Source organism: Diaphorina citri, unplaced genomic scaffold (genome assembly GCF_000475195.1).
Source record: "Diaphorina citri unplaced genomic scaffold, Diaci psyllid genome assembly version 1.1 scaffold39, whole genome shotgun sequence".
NCBI classification, from domain to species: Eukaryota; Metazoa; Arthropoda; class Insecta; order Hemiptera; family Psyllidae; genus Diaphorina; species Diaphorina citri.
Genome location: NW_007377476.1, coordinates 148348 through 168180, shown reverse-complemented (window position 1 = coordinate 168180; position 19833 = coordinate 148348). Strand labels below are relative to the sequence as shown.

Sequence of the window (19833 nt, the reverse complement as noted above, 5' to 3'; positions counted from 1 at the left end):
AGATCAAAGAAATTGCCAAGTGGGTATCATACTCCCAATTTTCTCATTGTGAACAAAATCATTTTATTTCAATAGATATCAACATGTTAGAAATGCAAATGCACCACAATCGGGTTGGAAAAGTTCCATTTTACAAGGAACTAAAAATAAACTCAATGAAATTTGTCATCACCAAGGCGAAAAATGAGACGAAATTATGATTTGACTGAAAATACGTCGAAAATGTCGAATTGAAAAAGGTATGTATGGTATTTCCCTATAGAAACGTAAGTATATCGCATTTTAATCCTGAATTATGCAACACAATCGGGTTGGAAAAGTTCCATTTTACAAGGAACTAAAAGTAAACTCAATGAAATTTGTCATCACCAAGGCGGAAAATGAGACGAAATTATGATTTGACTGAAAATACGTCGAAAATGTCGAATTGAAAAAGGTATGTATGGTATTTCACTAGAAACGTAAGTATATCGCATTTTAATCCTGAAAAAATACGTCGAAAATGTCGAATTGAAAAAGGTATGTATGGTATTTCACTAGAAACGTAAGTATATCGCATTTTAATCCTGAATATTATTAGACGGATAATGGTGTACAAAAGTGAAAATTTTATCCTATTCAATTTTATTGAATTCAAGAGAGGTTGATGTAAAGCTAAGTAACAATTGATCTCTAACAGAAACAAGGTTTAATGGAATGTCAAAGAAAAAGTACGAAGTCCGAAAAGCAAGCCTACTTTGCACTGAACAATTGATCTCTAACAGAAACAAGGTTTAATGGAATGTCAAAGAAAAAGTACGAAGTCCGAAAAGCAAGCCTACTTTGCACTGATAACCCAATTTATTCTTCATATTAAAGGCAAGATTTCCATGTATATTATTTGTCATCCTGTGATTTATTCCGACTTTCAAGGCAGAAGGCTGGGGCCCACGAAGGAGCATTAAAGCGACTGGATTCTATCCTGAAATTCCTGGATAGAGCTAGGACAGTACGTAGGAAAGGCAGAAGGCTGGGGCCCACGAAGGAGCATTAAAGCGACTGGATTCTATCCTGAAATTCCTGGATAGAGCTAGGACAGTACGTAGGTAATGTAGGTATAGCTCGATCCTTAATACTGCGAATTCAACTCTGTATAAGCCTCGGCCCAAGGCAGAACTCTCAGGTGATATCTAAAACGTGCGTCACTTGACAACTAATGAGCATGAACATGACAAACCTTCATTCAGAACGCAATTCTAAATTCGTTCAGCAACCACAAAAATTCGTCATAAAATACTGTAACGGTTTCGACACTCGTATAATAAACGCTTCCCTCTCGTTTCGAACAGCAATTTGAATTTTCTTCCCCAGGAAATTCCGCAATAATTAACTTATTGAGCAATAAAACATTTTTCGTCTCAGAAGAAATGGCGTTAAATTCCATATATGGGAGAGGGTGGGAATAAAAGAAATGATAGTGGGAAGAATGACAAGGAAGGACAAGTAAATAGAAGTGAGGCGGACAAGAGCGACAGTATTTGACGGCAATTTTGTCCTGAGATTCTTCATGCTTCTTGGAATGGACCGACGCGACAGCAAGACACTGAGATGCCAACATAACCTTGAATTTTTCTTCAAGGTGTGATCACATATTATAGTTTTGATCGACAATCGACATCGATCTACGTTTGGACACACCTTTTGAGGAGAAATGTACCTCGGAACTGCTTTCGCATTACTTCAAGGCACATATTTTACGTCCATACCTATCCGAGAAGAGAAAAATTTCCGCCTCGGCCAGGAATTGAACCCAGCTTCTCCGGGTTGGAAATCCCTTAACTATTCGATCACAAAGGTGGGCACATTGATGTGTTTACGTAGCTCCGTGCTGCAAAAACGCAATAAGATCAAGAATGACTGAAAATTGACTCTGCCTAAGCACTGAACTCCAAAAACCTCACCTCCCCATAGTCCCCATACCTCAGACTACAGGGAAGATAAACTTCGATGTAACAATGTTTTCAAAACATCGATGTCCGATGTAACAATGTTTTCAAAACATCGATGTCCGATGTAACAATGTTTTCAAAACATCGATGTCCGATGTAACAATGTTTTCAAAACATCGATGTCGGTGTCCCAACCTAGGGTTGGGACATCGAGACGAGAACATCGATGTTCGATACATCGATGTTTTTAAACTTCGATATATCGAGTATCCGATGTATCGTAATCAAAAACATCGATGTTGACATCGATGTTTTTGTTCCGATGTATCGATGTTTTCAAAACATCGATGTCGATGTCCCAACCCTACATCAGTTTCAGTATGGGCTGTTCAGTACTGGAGTGCTTTGGATACGAAAAGCCAACTGTGAGGCTTAGGTGTAGGGGCTAACAGCCGCAAATATTGTGTTAGGCTTTACGAATCTACTGGTGTGGTCGAAACAACGAAACGTGTTGTGGATTTGGAACTGGTCAAACTTCAAAGGTCAGACAAAAGATTGAGTTGAGAATAGACCAAATATGTGTGAAGTGTGACGTCACTTCGTATTTATGACGTTATTTTGAACACAAACAAAGGCTTTCAGGACAAGGGTATTTTATCTGAATTGGTCAATTTTGGGCACTAAACCAACCAGAAACCATGCAAAGCGCAAACAAAGAAGCTCCGTGAAAAGGACCAGTGCTTTTCAATTATTCTCACAAAGAGACATTAGAAACTTAGAAACATATTAGAGACAAGTACTTAGGTTGCAATTTTACTAAAAATTTCTGTAAAAGGACCAGTGCTTTTCAATTATTCTCACAAAGAGACATTAGAAACTTAGAAACATATTAGAGACAAGTACTTAGGTTGCAATTATACTAAAAATTTCCTTCAGATCTTGAAGGATAATTTTCCTGCAAGGAGTAGCTCTAAAGTCAAGACTAACCTTTACGTTTATTATTGATACCAGATGTTCATTAATAGCAGGCTAAAGCTAAAATTCCCAGTAGCACGTGATGTAAGGAGTAGCTCTAAAGTCAAGACTAACCTTCAAGTTTGTTATTGATACCAGATGTTCATTAATAGCAGGCTAAAGCTAAAATTCCCACGTGATGTAGCTATACACAATACACGAAGCTTTCTTTCAACACAAAGACACTGAACAGCTGGAACTAGTGAATTTATTGAAAATAGATTTTCCCTCTTTATTTTCCACAGAAGAAAAAAATAATCTTACATTATTTTTTATGAAGTAAAACATTCACCAACAGTCTTTTCATTTTTCCTTCTCCTTTATCCCTTCTTGTTTCCAATTTCTCTTATTTTTTTCATCGTCAGTTTTCTATTATATGATTGTTTTCTACTTTTTCTCCGTCTAGTTTTTCACTTTTTATTTCGTAATGCCCTCGTGTCTAATATTTTCTCTTGATAAGTAGAATTAAAGATTACTAAACAAGAGAACTCTTGCAGTTTCAAATCTATTCCTCCCTTTTATTTTTATTTCTCTTAGTAGAATTAAAGATTACTAAACAAGAGAACTCTTGCAGTTTCAAATCTATTCCTCCCTTTTATTTTTATTTCTCTTTCTCTCTCTCTCTATGGTTGGTTTTTAAGTGACAGAGAAGAAGGAAGTTTCAATATCAATAGCCAAAATCTCACGATTGATTCATTAGCATACAAAGAAGCCTTCACTGATAAATCAGTACGAGAGTATAGGAAAAAGATTCAAGAATACAAGGAAGAACTAGTCCACTGGTCCAGAGTCCAAGGAAACACATTAGAGACAATGGAAATGAAAATGGAAAAATAATAGAAACTTTTGTAATGCATGATGTTATGTTGTAAAACAAAAAGCTAAAGGCGAATCAAAAGAATATACATGGGAGAGAAAAGAAAAAAGAGACTAGTCCACCAGTCCAGAGTCCAAGGAAACACATTAGAGACAATGGAAATGAAAATGGAAAAATAATAGAAACTTTTATAATGCATGATGTTATGTTGTAAAACAAAAAGCTAAAGGCGAATCAAAAGAATATACATGGGAGAGAAAAGAAAAAATTAAGAAGAAATAAAGTCCATTTGGCACTTTGTTCAAAAGAAGAAGAAAAAAATTGTATCCTGTGCCAACTTTCCGTTGTGTAAAGTGACATGTGAAATTTATGTATGTGTATACGTCTAATGTTGGGACTGGGTAGGCAGACCAAATGAAGCCCCCGCCATAGTCCTCAGTCTATTCAAGGAACACCCGTGGACATTTCATCCTTCAACTGAAAATGAAGGTCAGAGCATAACAAGGTCGTAGCAAGGTATCCTTTCTCTATAAAATAGCAGTCTATTCAAGGAACACCCGTGGACATTTCATCCTTCAACTGAAAATGAAGGTCAGAGCATAACAAGGTCGTAGCAAGGGATCCTTCCCCTATATAATATCTGTTGTATTAAGCCTAGTTTCTGTGTGCTGAAAGAAGAGGGATACAAAACTTCTTCAACATGTAATCTCCTCTTAGCTTTGTGTCTACCAACTACCAACCCACCTCAGTATGTATTTCATTAGAGGGGAAAAAAGAACAAAGAACAGACAAGTAGCTATGCAGTTGGGTTATCTTACCTAAAAAAAAATCTGACCTAAAGATTGTAGGTAGCACTAGTGTCCCTGTTTATTAGTATCCTGTTGTTATACCCGTACAATTTCCTATCTCCTAGGGTAGCACTAGTAACAGTGAGATACTTCTACAAAGAAAATCACCTCAGTATGTATTTCATTAGAGGGGAAAAAAGAACAAAGAACAGACAAGTAGCTATGCAGTTGGGTTATCTTACCTAAAAAAAAAAAAATCTGACCTAAAGAGTGTAGGTAGCACTAGTGTCCCTGTTTATTAGTATCCTGTATTAGTATCCCGTACAATTTCCTATCTCCTAGGGTAGCACTAGTAACAGTGAGATACTTCTACAAAGAAAATCCTTCTACAGCCAGTCTGGACGTTTGAATAGATACTTGCAGTCCTTTTTATCCACTGTTAAAGCTGGAGAGCAAAATCCTTCTACAGCCAGTCTGGACGTTTGAATAGATACTTGCAGTCCTTTTTATCCACTGTTAAAGCTGGAGAGCTTTTTTCCCCCCGTTCGCAAAGGATTCTTTCTCACATGTTTTATTTTGTCTTTCACAACTCGAGTGGAAACGAATATATTCTCTCGGTCCTAAGTGGGGCACACTCATACATAAATAAACCTTAAATTTGATTTGGAAGCAAAACAGAATGGGAGAGAGGCAAAGAGAAATAGAGAAGAAAGCAGAAGGGAAGGAGGACGAAGGAGAAAGAAAGGGTGAGAGAAGGGATAGAAATATTCAAGTTTGTGTTTGCTCAGAGTACAAATGTGGCCGCAAAGCCCGAAATAGGAAACTGACTTTTCAAGGAGATACAGGACGCAACTAAAATAATGCTAGGGATTCTGGGCTTGGAAAGTGGAAAAAAATGACATAACACAAATATTTTCACTTCAGAGCTAGAAGATCCGGTATAATGTGGCCGCAAAGCCCGAAATAGGAAACTGACTTTTCAAGGAGATACAGGACGCAACTAAAATAATGCTAGGGATTCTGGGCTTGGGAAGTGGAAAAAAATGACATAACACAAATATTTTCACTTCAGAGCTAGAAGATCCGGTATTACAGAATACAGACTAAAAGGTCTTTATAATAGTACTAGCTAACTAACTACTAAGACCAATAACGTGGACAGCCCTATATTCGACAAAAGAATCTGTAGATATCGGCCTTTAATACTGGCAGACAATACAAGACTACTACAACGGTACGGTTCCTTGAGTTGGCCCAGTTTTCGGAGTTTGCCGGCAACATACGTCATATCTTGGAAAGAAATAATAATGGCATCATATACACTGAATTGAAAATTTTCTACACGGCGATATTATACTCACTGAATATCAATATGAAAACAGAATGTGCAAAGTAATGAAGAAAACATAGTGTGTACGTATCAGAGAGGTAGTGGAAAATCATGATCCTGACGGAAGAAATAAGCTAGTATACTAGAAGAAATAAGCTATATATAGCTGTAAAGGAAAACTGAATTGAAAATTTTCTACACGGCGATATTATACTCACTGAATATCAATATGAAAACAGAATGTGCAAAGTAATGAAGAAAACATACGAGTAGTGTGTACGTATCAGAGAGGTAGTGGAAAATCATGATCCTGACGGAAGAAATAAGCTAGTATAGCTGTAAAGGAATGCTAAGAATAGTACCTATAAGTATAGCTGTAACAAAAAGCTAGTACCAATAAGTAGCTGGAAAGAAAAGGTAGTTTCCAAATGACATAAATAGTTATAAAGAAAATCTATAACAGGTTTAGGGAATGCTCTGCCAAGTTAACTTATTGCCTTTCTTCGGCCATGAGCGCTTTCCTTCTGACAAAGTCAATATGCACTTTGAAAAGGGACTAACTAAAACAAAATTATACAAACCTTTTTCTTGAATAGTCCTGGAAGAGATGAGAAAATACTGAATGGAAAAGTGGAGAAAAATGATCTTTTATGTAAAACTTGAAACCCTTGAATGTTTTTCCCTGTTACTATGAAATCTAAATATCTCTACCATAGAGTCATTTGGGGTTCGATCCCCTGTAGCGTCATTAGATCTAAGAAATTGCCAAGTGGGTATCATACTCCCAATTTTCTCATTGTGAACAAAATCATTTTATTTCAATAGATATCAAAATGTTAGAAATGCAACACAAAAACATACCAATATTAACCCTCGGTCACCAGGGGTCAAGTAAACCTGAAAAGTTTAAGGTGTGCGCTAATTTTGTCCAGGAGTATAGTACAACCCAGTTTATTCTTCATATTAAAGGCAAGATTTCCATGTATATTATTTGTCATCCTGTGATTTATTCCGACTTTCTTCTGTACCTACCTATTTTCTTGCAAACATCAGCATCGTATAAACTATAGACACGTATCAAGCCAGGAGTTAACGACGGGAATAGGAAACACATAGGAGAAACTCATAATAAACGAAAGAAGATATAAAAAAACTTAAAGAAGAATAATATGAGGAAAGAATAATGCAAGGACGTGATGTTTTGAAAAAAGGTGTACTCTCGAGGCTGTAAAGGCTTCGGAGACATGGAAAAAACTATAGAAAATACCAATAATGTAACGACGTGATGTTTTGAAAAAAGGTGTACTCTCGAGGCTGTAAAGGCTTCGGAGACATGGAAAAAACTATAGAAAATACTGAAAGACTAGTAAAAACTGAACAACTAACCCGGAATGAGCAAACTTACCGAGTTTACAGCGCGAGATCTCAAGTTTTGATAGCACAGTGGTACAACTTTAAACTTCTCGGGCCGTAAAATATGACGCGATATTCTCAAGAGGTCTATTTCAGGCCGTTTTTATTGGGAAACTTACAGAGATTTTATTATTTTACGAGATAATGGTTTTCTAAAAGACAAAGGTATAATTTTGTGTCACCATAACCATAAATCACAACTTGAAATAGACACAATTGAATTTGAGGACGAGTTGGCAATAATAAAATTCCCTTGGTCACACATTCAATGGATCAGATCCTCTCGTTTCGAACAGCAATTTGAATTTTCTTCCCCAGGAAATTCCGCAATAATTAACTTATTGAGCAATAAAACATTTTTCGTCTCGGAAGAAATGACGTTAAATTCCATATATGGGAGAGGGTTAACAATTGATCTCTAACAGAAACAAGGTTTAATGGAATGTCAAAGAAAAAGTACGAAGTCCGAAAAGCAAGCCTACTTTGCACTGATTCTAAGGCAGAAGGCTGGGGCCCACGATGGAGCATTAAAGCGACTGGATTTTATCCTGAAATTCCTGGATAGAGCTAGGACAGTACGTAGGTATAGCTCGATCCTTAATCCTGCGAATTCAACTCGGTAAGCCTCGGCCCAAGGCAGAACTCTCAGGTGATATCTAAAACGTGCGTCACTTGACAACTAATGAGCATGAACATGACAAACCTTCATTCAGAACGCAATTCTAAATTCGTTCAGCAACCACAAAAATTCGTCATAAAATACTGTAACGGTTTCGACACTCGTATAATAAACGCTTCCCTCTCGTTTCGAACAGCAATTTGAATTTTCTTCCCCAGGAAATTCCGCAATAATTAACTTATTGAGCAATAAAACATTTTTCGTCTCAGAAGAAATGGCGTTAAATTCCATATATGGGAGAGGGTGGGAATAAAAGAAATGATAGTGGGAAGAATGACAAGGAAGGACAAGTAAATAGAAGTGAGGCGGACAAGAGCGACAGTATTTGACGGCAATTTTGTCCTGAGATTCTTCATGCTTCTTGGAATGGACCGACGCGACAGCGAGACACTGAGATGCCAACATCACCTTGACTTTTTCTTCAAGGTGTTATCACATATTATAGTCGACGGCCTTTGGATCAGATTATATTGGTAACTTTCCACTTGTGTAGCGAACACATGTACCATTTTATATCCATAAAATGAGGTACCTACATAAAGAAATGGATCAGATTATATTGGTAACTTTCCACTTGTGTAGCGAACACATGTACCATTTTATATCCATAAAATGAGGTACCTACATAAAGAAGAGGACGAAATTTTGTATGATTCCAAACCTAACCTAACCTAAACCAACCTGGGAGGTGAAAGTGGAGATGAAAGTGGAGGTGAAAAGAGAGGTGGAGGCAAATTGGAGGTGGACGTGAAAGTAAAGGTGGAGGTGAAAAGGGAGGGGGAGGCGAAAATGGAGGTTGAGGCAAAAGTAGGGGTGGAGGCGAAAGTGGAGATGGAGGTGAAGGCAAAAGTTAAGGTGGAGACGAAAGTGAAAATGGAGGTGGAGGCGAAGGGATATTTTCTAGATCTAGAAAGGAGCTTAATACGAACGGGTCAGTCAGTAAGTTTTCTGCAACATGTGAGTAAAGTTGACAACATTGTGTGAAGTTTTAGTACATGTTTTGTCCTTCAATATTCCCCGTGTGTTCTACTGGGTCACTCGTGACGCCTCAAACAAAGGAAGTGCATTTAAATACAACCCAGGCTATGTCCATTTCAAAATGAATCTCCATTTCATTATCACAAGATTAACCAAACCCTGTGGACTTTATATCATCCAACCTAACCTAACCTAACCCAACCTAACTTAACCCAACCCAACCTAACTTAACCCAACCCAACCTAATTTAACCCAGCCCTGTGGAGTTTATATCATTAATGAGGACCAGTGGTAATGGCACGTTGAATTCCTACGGCAAAAGAGGACCAGCGGCAATAGTGCGAGTTCCAAACGGACAACTCAAGTTAAGTAACTTTGCGAGTGGTAAGTGTCTGGATGGGACAACACGTACTGATGACCGTCCGGACAGACTTTAATTCAGACACCCAACAGCCCTGTCTATCTTAACATATTACGCTGGGATTCTGGGTTAACGAAGTCTTCGTACAATATGTATAGGTAAAGAACGAGAGTACCTACTTTATAAGCGACTCGCATGAGGCAGAGAGGAAAACACAATTTAGAATTTCGTATGTACGATAGAAAGGAATTTGCCTAGGGAGTTGAGGCTTGAGGCGAATCTTGCACAAGAAAATATTCACTCAGGCAGAAAGGAAAATGTTTTTCTTTCTGTGCCTTTAACAATAACATTGGGGACGCAGAAAAGAGAAGAGGGGAGGGGAAGAGAATGAGGTGGAGGTGAAAATCTAGGAGGAGAGGGAACTGGAGAGGAGGGAAAGAAATGGGAAGATGATGTAGGAGGGAAGGATACAATGGCAAATCAAGGAAAGGGTGACGAGGTAATGGAGGTGAAGCTAAAATAGTAGAGTGGAAGAGACTGAAGGGACGTGTGATGAAGAGAAGAAACAGACGGAAGGTAGACAGTTGAAGGCGCATTATAGAGGGGTTAAACATCTCAAATCCGCCGGGAATCGAACAAGGGACGTGTGATTGAGAGAAGAAATAGATGGAAGGTAGACAGTTGAAGGCGCATTATAGAGGGGTTAAACATCTCAAATCCGCCGGAAATCGAAGGATTGGTTTTGGTTTCCTATAAAATATTCACAAGATAAAATTTATAATAAGATTAATAAGTATTTAATTATTTTGATATGTCAAAACAACATGTCATATGTTGATTCTCAACATTCTTCAAATGTCGCGTCACGTCAGTCATACTGATGACACCAAAAACCCACCATCACCGTTTTTTTCATGTTAATTGAAAAATGGAATGGAGCTTAAGCTCAACAATCCCTTTCCAATAACACAAATACGCGAAATGAACTCGAAAGATAAACAATAAAGATAAGAAACTATTCAAAGGCTTTCTTAACTGATGGTAACTTTAGGTCTGAGAGGAATTCAGTGGAAATCAACCATTTGGAATTTGAGCGCAGAGCAAAAAGTTCATCATGGACTTTGGGAAAAGCGGGTGGTAAGTCACCTCCAAAAATATTTCATGAGGGTAAAGCGGGGAGAATGCAAACACTGTGAGTTGTTGGGCACTTTGGGCCTTTGTCATCTCACTCATCATGGACTTTGGGAAAAGCGGGTGGTAAGTCACCTCCAAAAATATTTCATGAGGGTAAAGCGGGGAGAATGCAAACACTGTGAGCTGTTGTTGGGCACTTTGGGCCTTTGTCATCTCAAACACAACACAAAAAACCGGCCGTATAACAATAACTTCACATTTTTCATTTTAGGAGAGCAGAAAGGAAAATGTTTTTATGCTAGAGACTTTTTAGCCTCACCTCATACTCGCCTTTCTTACATATTATGATGAAAATTCTTTGCATTTTCTCAAGTGTTTTCTCACACGAACATCGCTACACAATAAGGAAACGGAGCAAGTCTTCTCGTGACATGACTGAATTCGAACTCTAGACTTTGATAGCAAGAACTGTACCTGCTAAGATCCTACTGTCCCGAAATCGAAGAGAGGATAGGAAAGAACAAAGTCAGCCGTTCCGAGAACGAACCTTATCTGTTTAGGATGAAGTTCAACCCTGGTGTGAATCGCACCCGCGACCTAGCACTTAAAATTGCAAGGCGGGCTCTTTGCATTTTCTCAAGTGTTTTCTCACACGAACATCGCTACACAATAAGGAAACGGAGCAAGTCTTCTCGTGACATGACTGAATTCCAACTCTAGGCTTTGGTAGCAAGAACTGTACCTGCTAAGATCCTACTGTCCCGAAACCGAAGAGAGGATAGGATAGGACAAAGTCAGCCGTTCCGAGAACGAACCTTATCTGTCTAGGTCTAGGATGAAGTTCAACCCTGGCGTAAATCGCACCCGCGACCTAGCACTTAAAATTTGCAAGGCAGGCGCAAAATAAAACCGATCAAAACCATGAGACATCAATTCCAAAAGAACATCAAGTAAAAGTAACAACAAAACAAACCAAATCGCCCCGAATCAAAACCATGAGACAGCAATTCCAAAAGAACATCAAGTAAAAGTAACAACAAAACAAACCAAATCGCCCCGTCCATTACGACTGACGGTTGTCACCCTGGTGTTGCTGGTGTCTTGTTACATTACTTTTCACATCTTCCATGTATATTTTCACATTTGTTTTTATTTCCTTTTTGGATTTGCTTCGTCTCAATTATATCTTCACAAGTGTTTTTCCTTCCTAAGTCACTTCTAATATTTGTTGAACGCGATTAGAAACAAATGTATTAAGCATGTAAGGCGGGGTTTTCAACCAACCTAAAACAATGGTGGAATCTGAGAATAAATAAGTCTGAGAAATTTTCCAATTTTGAATCAAAGGGTCAAGTGACTTGAGTAGATTAGCCAACAGAAGAGCAGCCGAGAGTTCTAACTTGGGAATAGTGAGGGTTTTGATAGGTGCTACTTTTGTTCTGGCACGAATGAGATATGAGTGGACCTCCCCCCCTAAAAGGGAGACCCGCAGATAAACAACGGCCGCCATAGCCGCAGCTGAGGCGTCACAGAAACCTACGAGATCTACGGAAACACACTGGTAGGTATGTAGGTACCTGGGAATACGTACTTCGTTAAGAAGAGGAAGTTCCTGAACAAATAATTTCCATTCCCTATCCAAATCTGGAGGTAATTCACTATCCCAAGAAGATCCGAGGAGCCAAAGTTTTTGCATGAAAACTTTGAGCCACACAGTAATAGGACTAAGAAACCCTTGAATATCGTAAATACGATACCTTATCAAATAGTACTTAAAAACACTTGAAAATCCATATTTCACTTACTTTTACATTGGGCACCTTGAAATAACACAGATATGAGAAAAAAACTTACTTGAAATCCTGGGACTACGACTCTCAAACAAACATTTGCTCCAAAAATTGAAATGTGATTAAAAATTGAAAAAGAAAATAAACAAACGCATGCACCGAAAAATACTCTAGTGATAGAAATTCGAACCTTCAAAAAAGTTGCTGTAAATTTAGGGCTAGCTTCACTCATTTAAAAACAAGTTATATGTCCACAATTGTCGACGTCGGTAAGCTATCCCTACAGACAAAAAAAAAACCTCTGGTATTGAGGCACTACAAAAGAGATGTCCACAATCATGGACATTGGTCATCTATCCATACAAAGAATTTTTTTGCTTGGTAATGAGGAGGATAGGGATAGGTGAATTTGTACATTCCATGTTTTCCTGACCATCTTGTCTTCTTTCTCTTCTTCTCCGTCCCATCCAGCCTTCACTTTCTCAAGTTTTTTTTTTACGTTGATTAAATAAAAACATTTAACTAAAAGCCCCATAAACTAGATAAAGGAGGACCCCGCAGGGGGAAGGGTAGGAGGGACAAAACCGTCTTCTTTCTCCATTTTTTATGTGCTCCCAAACTCTCCAACTCTTAACTTTTGGAGAAAAAGTTATTTTTTTTTCTCTCTCTCTCCACCTCTTTCTCGACCCGAAAACAAAAGGGGGGAATGAAATACAGAGGGCAGAACATAGTGGAATTAACATTTTACCATGTAACTTTTTTTTTAGAAGAATTATTGTAATGCTAGTTGTAATTATCATTACCAGGGAAGTTGTAATCATTGTCATTACAGTATACCATCAGGGAACTTCTAACTTTTTAGCACTCTATTTTCTTTCTTTCTCACTCCCATTTTTTACGTCAAGTCACCAAGTGCTTGTCTTTGTGTCAGTTTCTCTCTCTTCCCCCCCTCCCTCTCTCTCTCTCTTTCCAATTCCCTCTCTTTTGCCCTCCCTCTCTCTTTTTCTCTCTCCAGAGACACAGAGCATTTCTGTACTTTCTCACTCCCATTTTTTACGTCAAGTCACCAAGTGCTTGTCTTTGTGTCAGTTTCTCTCTCTTCCCCCCCTCCCTCTCTCTCTCTGTTTCCAATTCCCTCTCTTTTGCCCTCCCTCTCTCTTTTTCTCTCTCCAGAGACACAGAGCACAGAGCATTTCTGTAGTGTATAGCTAGATTAGTATAGTTGAACCGCGTAAGCGATCTGCTGAGGTATGGTGGGTGCCATATTTCAAGACCTTCGCCCCAAAAAATAAAATGCAAAATACCATCAAAGGCATAAAAAGGAAAAATGAACAAAGCACAATGGTGTAACAACTATGTAAAATAAAACTAGAACTATAAATTGAATGAAAGCTGAGCCAATGTGGAATCTTCCAAACACGAGGTAGGCACAAAAAACTAAAATTTGAAAAAGCGAACAAAATCGAACAACAAAATGGATAAATCCGAACAAAGGAATAAAACTAAGAAAACTTTGAACAAAGGCTCGAGAAAATCGAAAAAATGCACTAAAAATCGGAAAAACGTGGGTGTGCGCTATAGAAAAATCGAATACTAGATTTAATTTCGATAAACAAAATAGAAAGAATATCGAACAAAAATACATTTAAATCCAAATTAGCAACTGGTACAATACTAGATTTAATTTCGATAAACAAAATAGAAAGAATATCGAACAAAAATACATTTAAATCCAAATTAGCAACTGGTACAAAAAAAAGATCAACAATGTGGGAGATATCAGAAAAATATTAAACAGTGCACATGAAAAATACATACAGGATGTAAAGAAAGTGGTGAACCAATTTCTTTTGTGCCTCGCAACAGTCTGCAACATGTTTGTGATTGTCTCAAGCGTCCAGGAGTACCTCCACCTGCTTTAATCAAAAGCCCGAGTTTTTCAAACAACTTCAGAGTGAACCACCTATGGACCTTTCAGATAGGGTTTTCACAAAGTTACCTGTTAGTCTATCATCAGTTCATCACGTCTTTTGATTTTTTTCATTCGTTTAGATTTTTAGGTAGGTAGGTAATTATTTAGTAGGTATTGGGTAAATATTTAGATCTTAAGTAGTTGTACTTATATTTATAAAAACTGGAACCCAGACCCCGCCAAGGCTCTATTCCGCAAAAGTCCGTATTCCGGAATTCGGGGTACAGTTCACTGGACTAATTGTCTTCTGATGACTTCTGAGAAAGTTTACCAAGCGTCCAGGAGTACCTCCACCTGCTTTAATCAAAAGCCCGAGTTTTTCAAACAACTTCAGAGTGAACCACCTATGGACCTTTCAGCTTTCAGATAGGGTTTTCACAAAGTTACCTGTTAGTCTATCATCAGTTCATCACGTCTTTTGATTTTTTTCATTCGTTTAGATTTTTAGGTAGGTAGGTAGGTAATTATTTAGTAGGTATTGGGTAAATATTTAGATCTTAAGTAGGTGTACTTATATTTATAAAAACTCTGTGAAAGTTTACAAATTGAACTCAACACGTGCGTATACTAAAATGTATCAAAGAAAGTTTGTGTGCGTAAAACTCTGCCAACTTGCCAGTTCTCATTAGATGAGATCCTGACATGAGACTGTCTCACCATTCTTAGAAACTCAGATCACGTAGAATTCTTCTTCCTCTTCTTCTTTTTGTTTTTCTTTCATCCCTACTATCCCCGTACAACTTCCTTTCCCAAGTCCCCCTATTCCTGGACTTTTCTGACATTTTTTACCCCTCTCCCTCTCTCATTTTTTTAAAACTCCCTCCTTCTTCCACTACATCGGCCTACTCACTAATTATCTCGCTCTTCTCTCCCTCCGATCTTCTCTTTTGTGGCAATAGTTTGGGGCGGAAAAAAAAACTTGTGCAAATTTTCTATAAAGTTAATTTTATTATTTATCATTATCACTGACTGAAAGTTGTGCTTCCTCTAAGTTACCTGCTTCTCCATTTCTCCTCTTCCTCTCTCTCTCTCTTTTCTCTTTCTGATTTCTACATCTTTCTCCATGTTATAAAAACAAATAGACCTTGCCAAAAGGCCCATCATATCTAGCCATCCCAACCGGACAAAGCCAAATTTTCCAGACACACTGTAGTTTTAGTGAAATATATTCGCCACAGATAACGCAAAACTCCAAACACTGGGTGTTTAGTGTTCACATATGCTGCGAAATCTAGACCAGGGGGTGAACAATGCAAATTAGCAAAAATATATAAAATACGAACAAATTATTCATGTAAAATATCTCATATGTAAATGTCTACTGTGTATCTATACGTATATTTTAGTGCACATATTGTAATATATTAACACAGAGAACACTGTATGGAAATTTTTGTCTTAATTGAGACGGGTGAAATATCTACCACACTTTCCTTTTGGGAAAAGGTATATACCGTACAACCGCTAAGAATATGTAAAATATCTCATATGTAAATGTCTACTGTGTATCTATACGTATATTTTAGTGCACATATTGTAATATATTAACACAGAGAACACCGTATGGAAATTTTTGTCTTAATTGAGACGGGTTAAATATCTACCACACTTTCCTTTCGGGAAAAGGTATATACCGTACAACCGCTAAGAAGTATAACCTTAATAGCGTACCTTGTTAGTGGAGATACCACTTTTACATTTTGTTCAGCACAAGTAATGTTAATAACACGTATAGCTTGTTAGTGGAGATGCCACTTTTACATTTTCTTCAGTACAAGTAATGTTAATGGCATACCTTATCAGTGGAGATGTCTTTTTTACCTTTTGTTCAGTACAAGTTAGTAATGTTATTAACATGTATAGCTTGTTAGTGGAGATGTCACTTTTACCGTTTATTCAATGCAAGTAAAAGAGATCATAACTTTTTTTTATGAATTCATAAAAAAAAAAAGCACCATTTAGTAAAGGAAGAAAAAGAGCGGGAGCAGAATTGGTTTCAAAGGTAAATAATATATTAGGGAATAGGGATGTTGATTTCGAAAGCTTACGAAGTTACAATTCTTACAACAGGGCTAAATTGGTGGGTTATCCAGTATCTAATCCTCTTCTGATGAGATATGCAGAGAGCGTTAGATTGTAAATAAAGGGATCATTTTAGTAGGAATATTATGAAGTTGGAAGAAGGAGAAAATACAAACAGCACCTTAGAAGAATCAAGATGGTGATATGGTGAAGTTGTAGCTACTTGGTTATGGGCATTGCTAACTCAAAATAAATGTGTATACTAGACATGATATGGAACGTTAGGGACCATACGAAAGGTCAATCATCTGGGCGTAATTAAATTGTTGCAGGAATTAAACAAAGAGAGAAACAAAAATAATACATCATGAAAATTAAATAAAGAAACACACGAATACGCCTTTGACAGCAGTGACAGTAATACAGAGCTCAACTCAAACAGACGACACGAATACGGAGAGAACCTAGAGAACGAACAAGTTCGCAAAATAATCCTGATGAAAAATGAAAGAGAACACAAAACAAATGTTGACATGAAGAACGGAGAAAAAGAAAGAATTAAACAAGGCAAACTTAATAAAGAACAAACAGGAAAATATCATGGGGGCATTTAAAGTTAAGACGACTTGGCCAAGGAACATGAGGCAGAGACGATGATGAGTCGAAAAGAAAGAACACAGGACAGGACGAAGTTGAGTAAATAAATCACGAGAGGAAAACTCTGCCATGAGGACACAAAGCTTGCTCTACATACGCTACAAAATAAATAATACAAGCCTACAGTAGATGAAATGGAAAGAGTTGATACAAAGAATTGTGAGAGACTGGGACCATCTTTTAAGATTTCGTTAAAAAAGGGCTTTTCAGCCTAAGTCGTCGTCAAAAGTGCCAGGATAAACATCCATTTATTTTTTCTAAAAATTCAAGTGGATGAGTTCCCAAACAATACACTAAACTCTACCACGGTCAATTAGGGTGTTCGGGCAAAGAATTAAAATAAGACAAACGGACGAACTACTTTTTCTCACTACTTGGGGTGACGAAAAGTATTCGAACTTCAGAGTAACCCAACGTACTTAAGTTCCTTTTTCCCACAAGCACGTAAATAATGAGGAAGCACGAGTGAAAGGAGAGGGAAAAAATAAAGATTATAAAGGAATACGAGGTTTTTTTGCCAATGTAATTTCAATATGAGAAATACCAGACGATTCGAAAGATGAAATGAAGAGAAGCGAGGAAGAGAGAATAACTAATAGAAGTAAAGATAGAAAGAGACGGAGTTAAGCAAAAGATTCTATGAAACAAAGACAGAGATCGAAAGAGTGAGAGGCAGCGAAAAACAAGGGATAAGGGAGAAAGAGCAAAGAATGAGAGAGAGAAAGAAGACAAATTTAATATAAAATATAAAGAGACGTAAAGAAAATTCTATGTGGTAGGGAAGAAACTCGTGAAAAAAAAAAAAGCTGAGAGGAAAATTTCATTTGAAAATAGAGTCTAGGAATGTCCCCAAGTCTTACAAAACATCTCCCAGACACAAATATTCAAATTGTATGTACACCCTATTCTCTGTATCCAATGTTATACATAGAGCTTCATTGTCTCTTCCTTTCCTAAAATCCTAGGTCCTAAAAATTAGGTGGAAAACTTCAAACTATAAAGTATGTAGACAAAGTTGAAAAGTATGTCCTGGGCTGGGAAACTGCCTCGTGTCTACATTTAAGGAATTTTAGCTAAATCGGCATCATGCAAGAGAAGAATGTCAATATGGTTAAAGAAGAAGAATGTTGGAGGTTGTATCTTACCTGTATGTGTCCGCTGGTGAGCTTTTAGGTGTGAACTTTTCGTGTATCCTTTCGAACACCCGGAGAACTGACATTTGTGCGTTTTCCTCCTGGCATCCGGTGAAAGGTCTGGTCTACTTTGTTTACCATGATGTGTGGTCGTTAGTGAACTTTCTATCGAAGGTGGAATGATGGCTGAACTGGGGAATGTGGTATTTGCAACAGAAAACAATTTGCTAAGTCCAAGCGTATCTTTCATGGTAAACTTAAATAAAGGGGTGCCGGTCAACTTGATAGGCGTGCTAACTGAACACTTAATACTAGTTTTCCCGGATTCGGGACTGGAAGGAGGTGTTAGGGTTGGAAGAATGGATTCGCCTTGACTTGACGCTTTGGCTACAAATTTCAACTGAAGGGGACTAGACTCATCTTCTAACGAATCAGGGTCTAGTCTTTCTTTTTTCAACCTGAAGGCACAACTGAGTGAACTATCCCAGGAACTTGAGGAACAGGAAGAATCCACTTGTTTATCACTAAGGTTCATATCATCTAAATGTAACGGGTCAACTACTTCTACTTTGGTTGTCCAATTTGTTATAGGTACTGGGGTTGTGAACAGATTCCACCGGGGTCCGTCCGAGAAGTCTGATTTTTTGAATGACGGCAGTTTGGGTTCTTCTTTCAGGTATTTCTCCATTTCGTAACATGTCTGAAACAAAGAAAATTACGAACAGCTTTTTACTCTGATTGGTTTTGGTTTCCTATAAAATATTCACAAGATAAAATTTATAATAAGATTAATAAGTATTTAATTATTTTGATATGTCAAAACATGTCAGATGTTGATTCTCAACATTCTTCAAATGTCGCGTCACGTCGGTCATACTGACACCAAAAACCCACCATCACCGTTTTGTCATGTTCATTGGAAAATGGAATGGAGCTTAAGCTCAACAATCCCTTTCCAATAACACAAATAGGCGAAATGAACTCGAAAGATAAACAATAAAGATAAGAAACTATTCAAAGGCTTTCTTAACTGATGGTAACTTTGGGTCTGAGAAGAATTCTGTGGAAATCAACCATTTGGAATTTGAGCGCAGAGCAAAAAGAAGAAATCAATTAAGAAAATGACAAATGAATACAAAAGACTGAACAAGAAAGCATCTCCTTTTACGAGAGAGAAAATGAAATTAATAATAAAGATTGAACAACAGAATTTCAGGCCCATTGAGGGATGAAACTGATGAAGCGAAGGTAAATACAAACCCAGACATTATTGTAGACTGGAAAAGAAGGAAAATGGAGAAAAATGCAAGGCTGTGTTTGACAGTGGTGTTGTAGACTTATCATAAGAAAATTCCATAGGAGAAAAAATTGAGAGCTCCTTTTTTTATCGAGTCAATATCATTTCAATGTCTTCCTGCTTGTTTTTTATGTGCAAATTGAAAATTCATCTTGGAGAATACTCGAAATTCTTGACCTTTTTCTTGAAAGAAAATAAAGCATCATTGTTCGAGAAGTGAGCTGCCTTTTACTCGTATTTTGGCCTTATTTGCTGAAATACATTTTATTGTTCTTGGAAAAATTTATAGTCCTTGTTTTTACAAAGGACCAGGATGATACTGAAATGAACCCTTCTCGAAGTATACGAGTACATAAGTAAATAGACGCTTAGATTAGGACATTAAGGAAGATTCCTATAGTGAATGATTTATTTATTAAATATTTGGCTTTTATTTTTATAATACTGACAGTTATCGATTAGCACCTCGGGTACTTCATTTTCTCGTTTCTGTAAAACCCATCTATTATTTATGAGGCAC

General features: G+C 37.4%; 1 protein-coding gene across 1 annotated transcript in view; it reads right to left on the bottom strand.

Moving 5' to 3' along the window:
• LOC103513044 (midasin-like) overlaps positions 1-18704 on the bottom strand; it is a 60246-nt gene extending 41542 nt beyond the window's left edge. Inside the window, exon 1 of the mRNA XM_026826251.1 lies at positions 18029-18704. Coding sequence (XP_026682052.1) covers positions 18029-18704 — 676 coding nt within the window. The remainder of the gene's footprint in view (positions 1-18028) is intronic.
• Positions 18705-19833: the final 1129 nt, after the last annotated feature.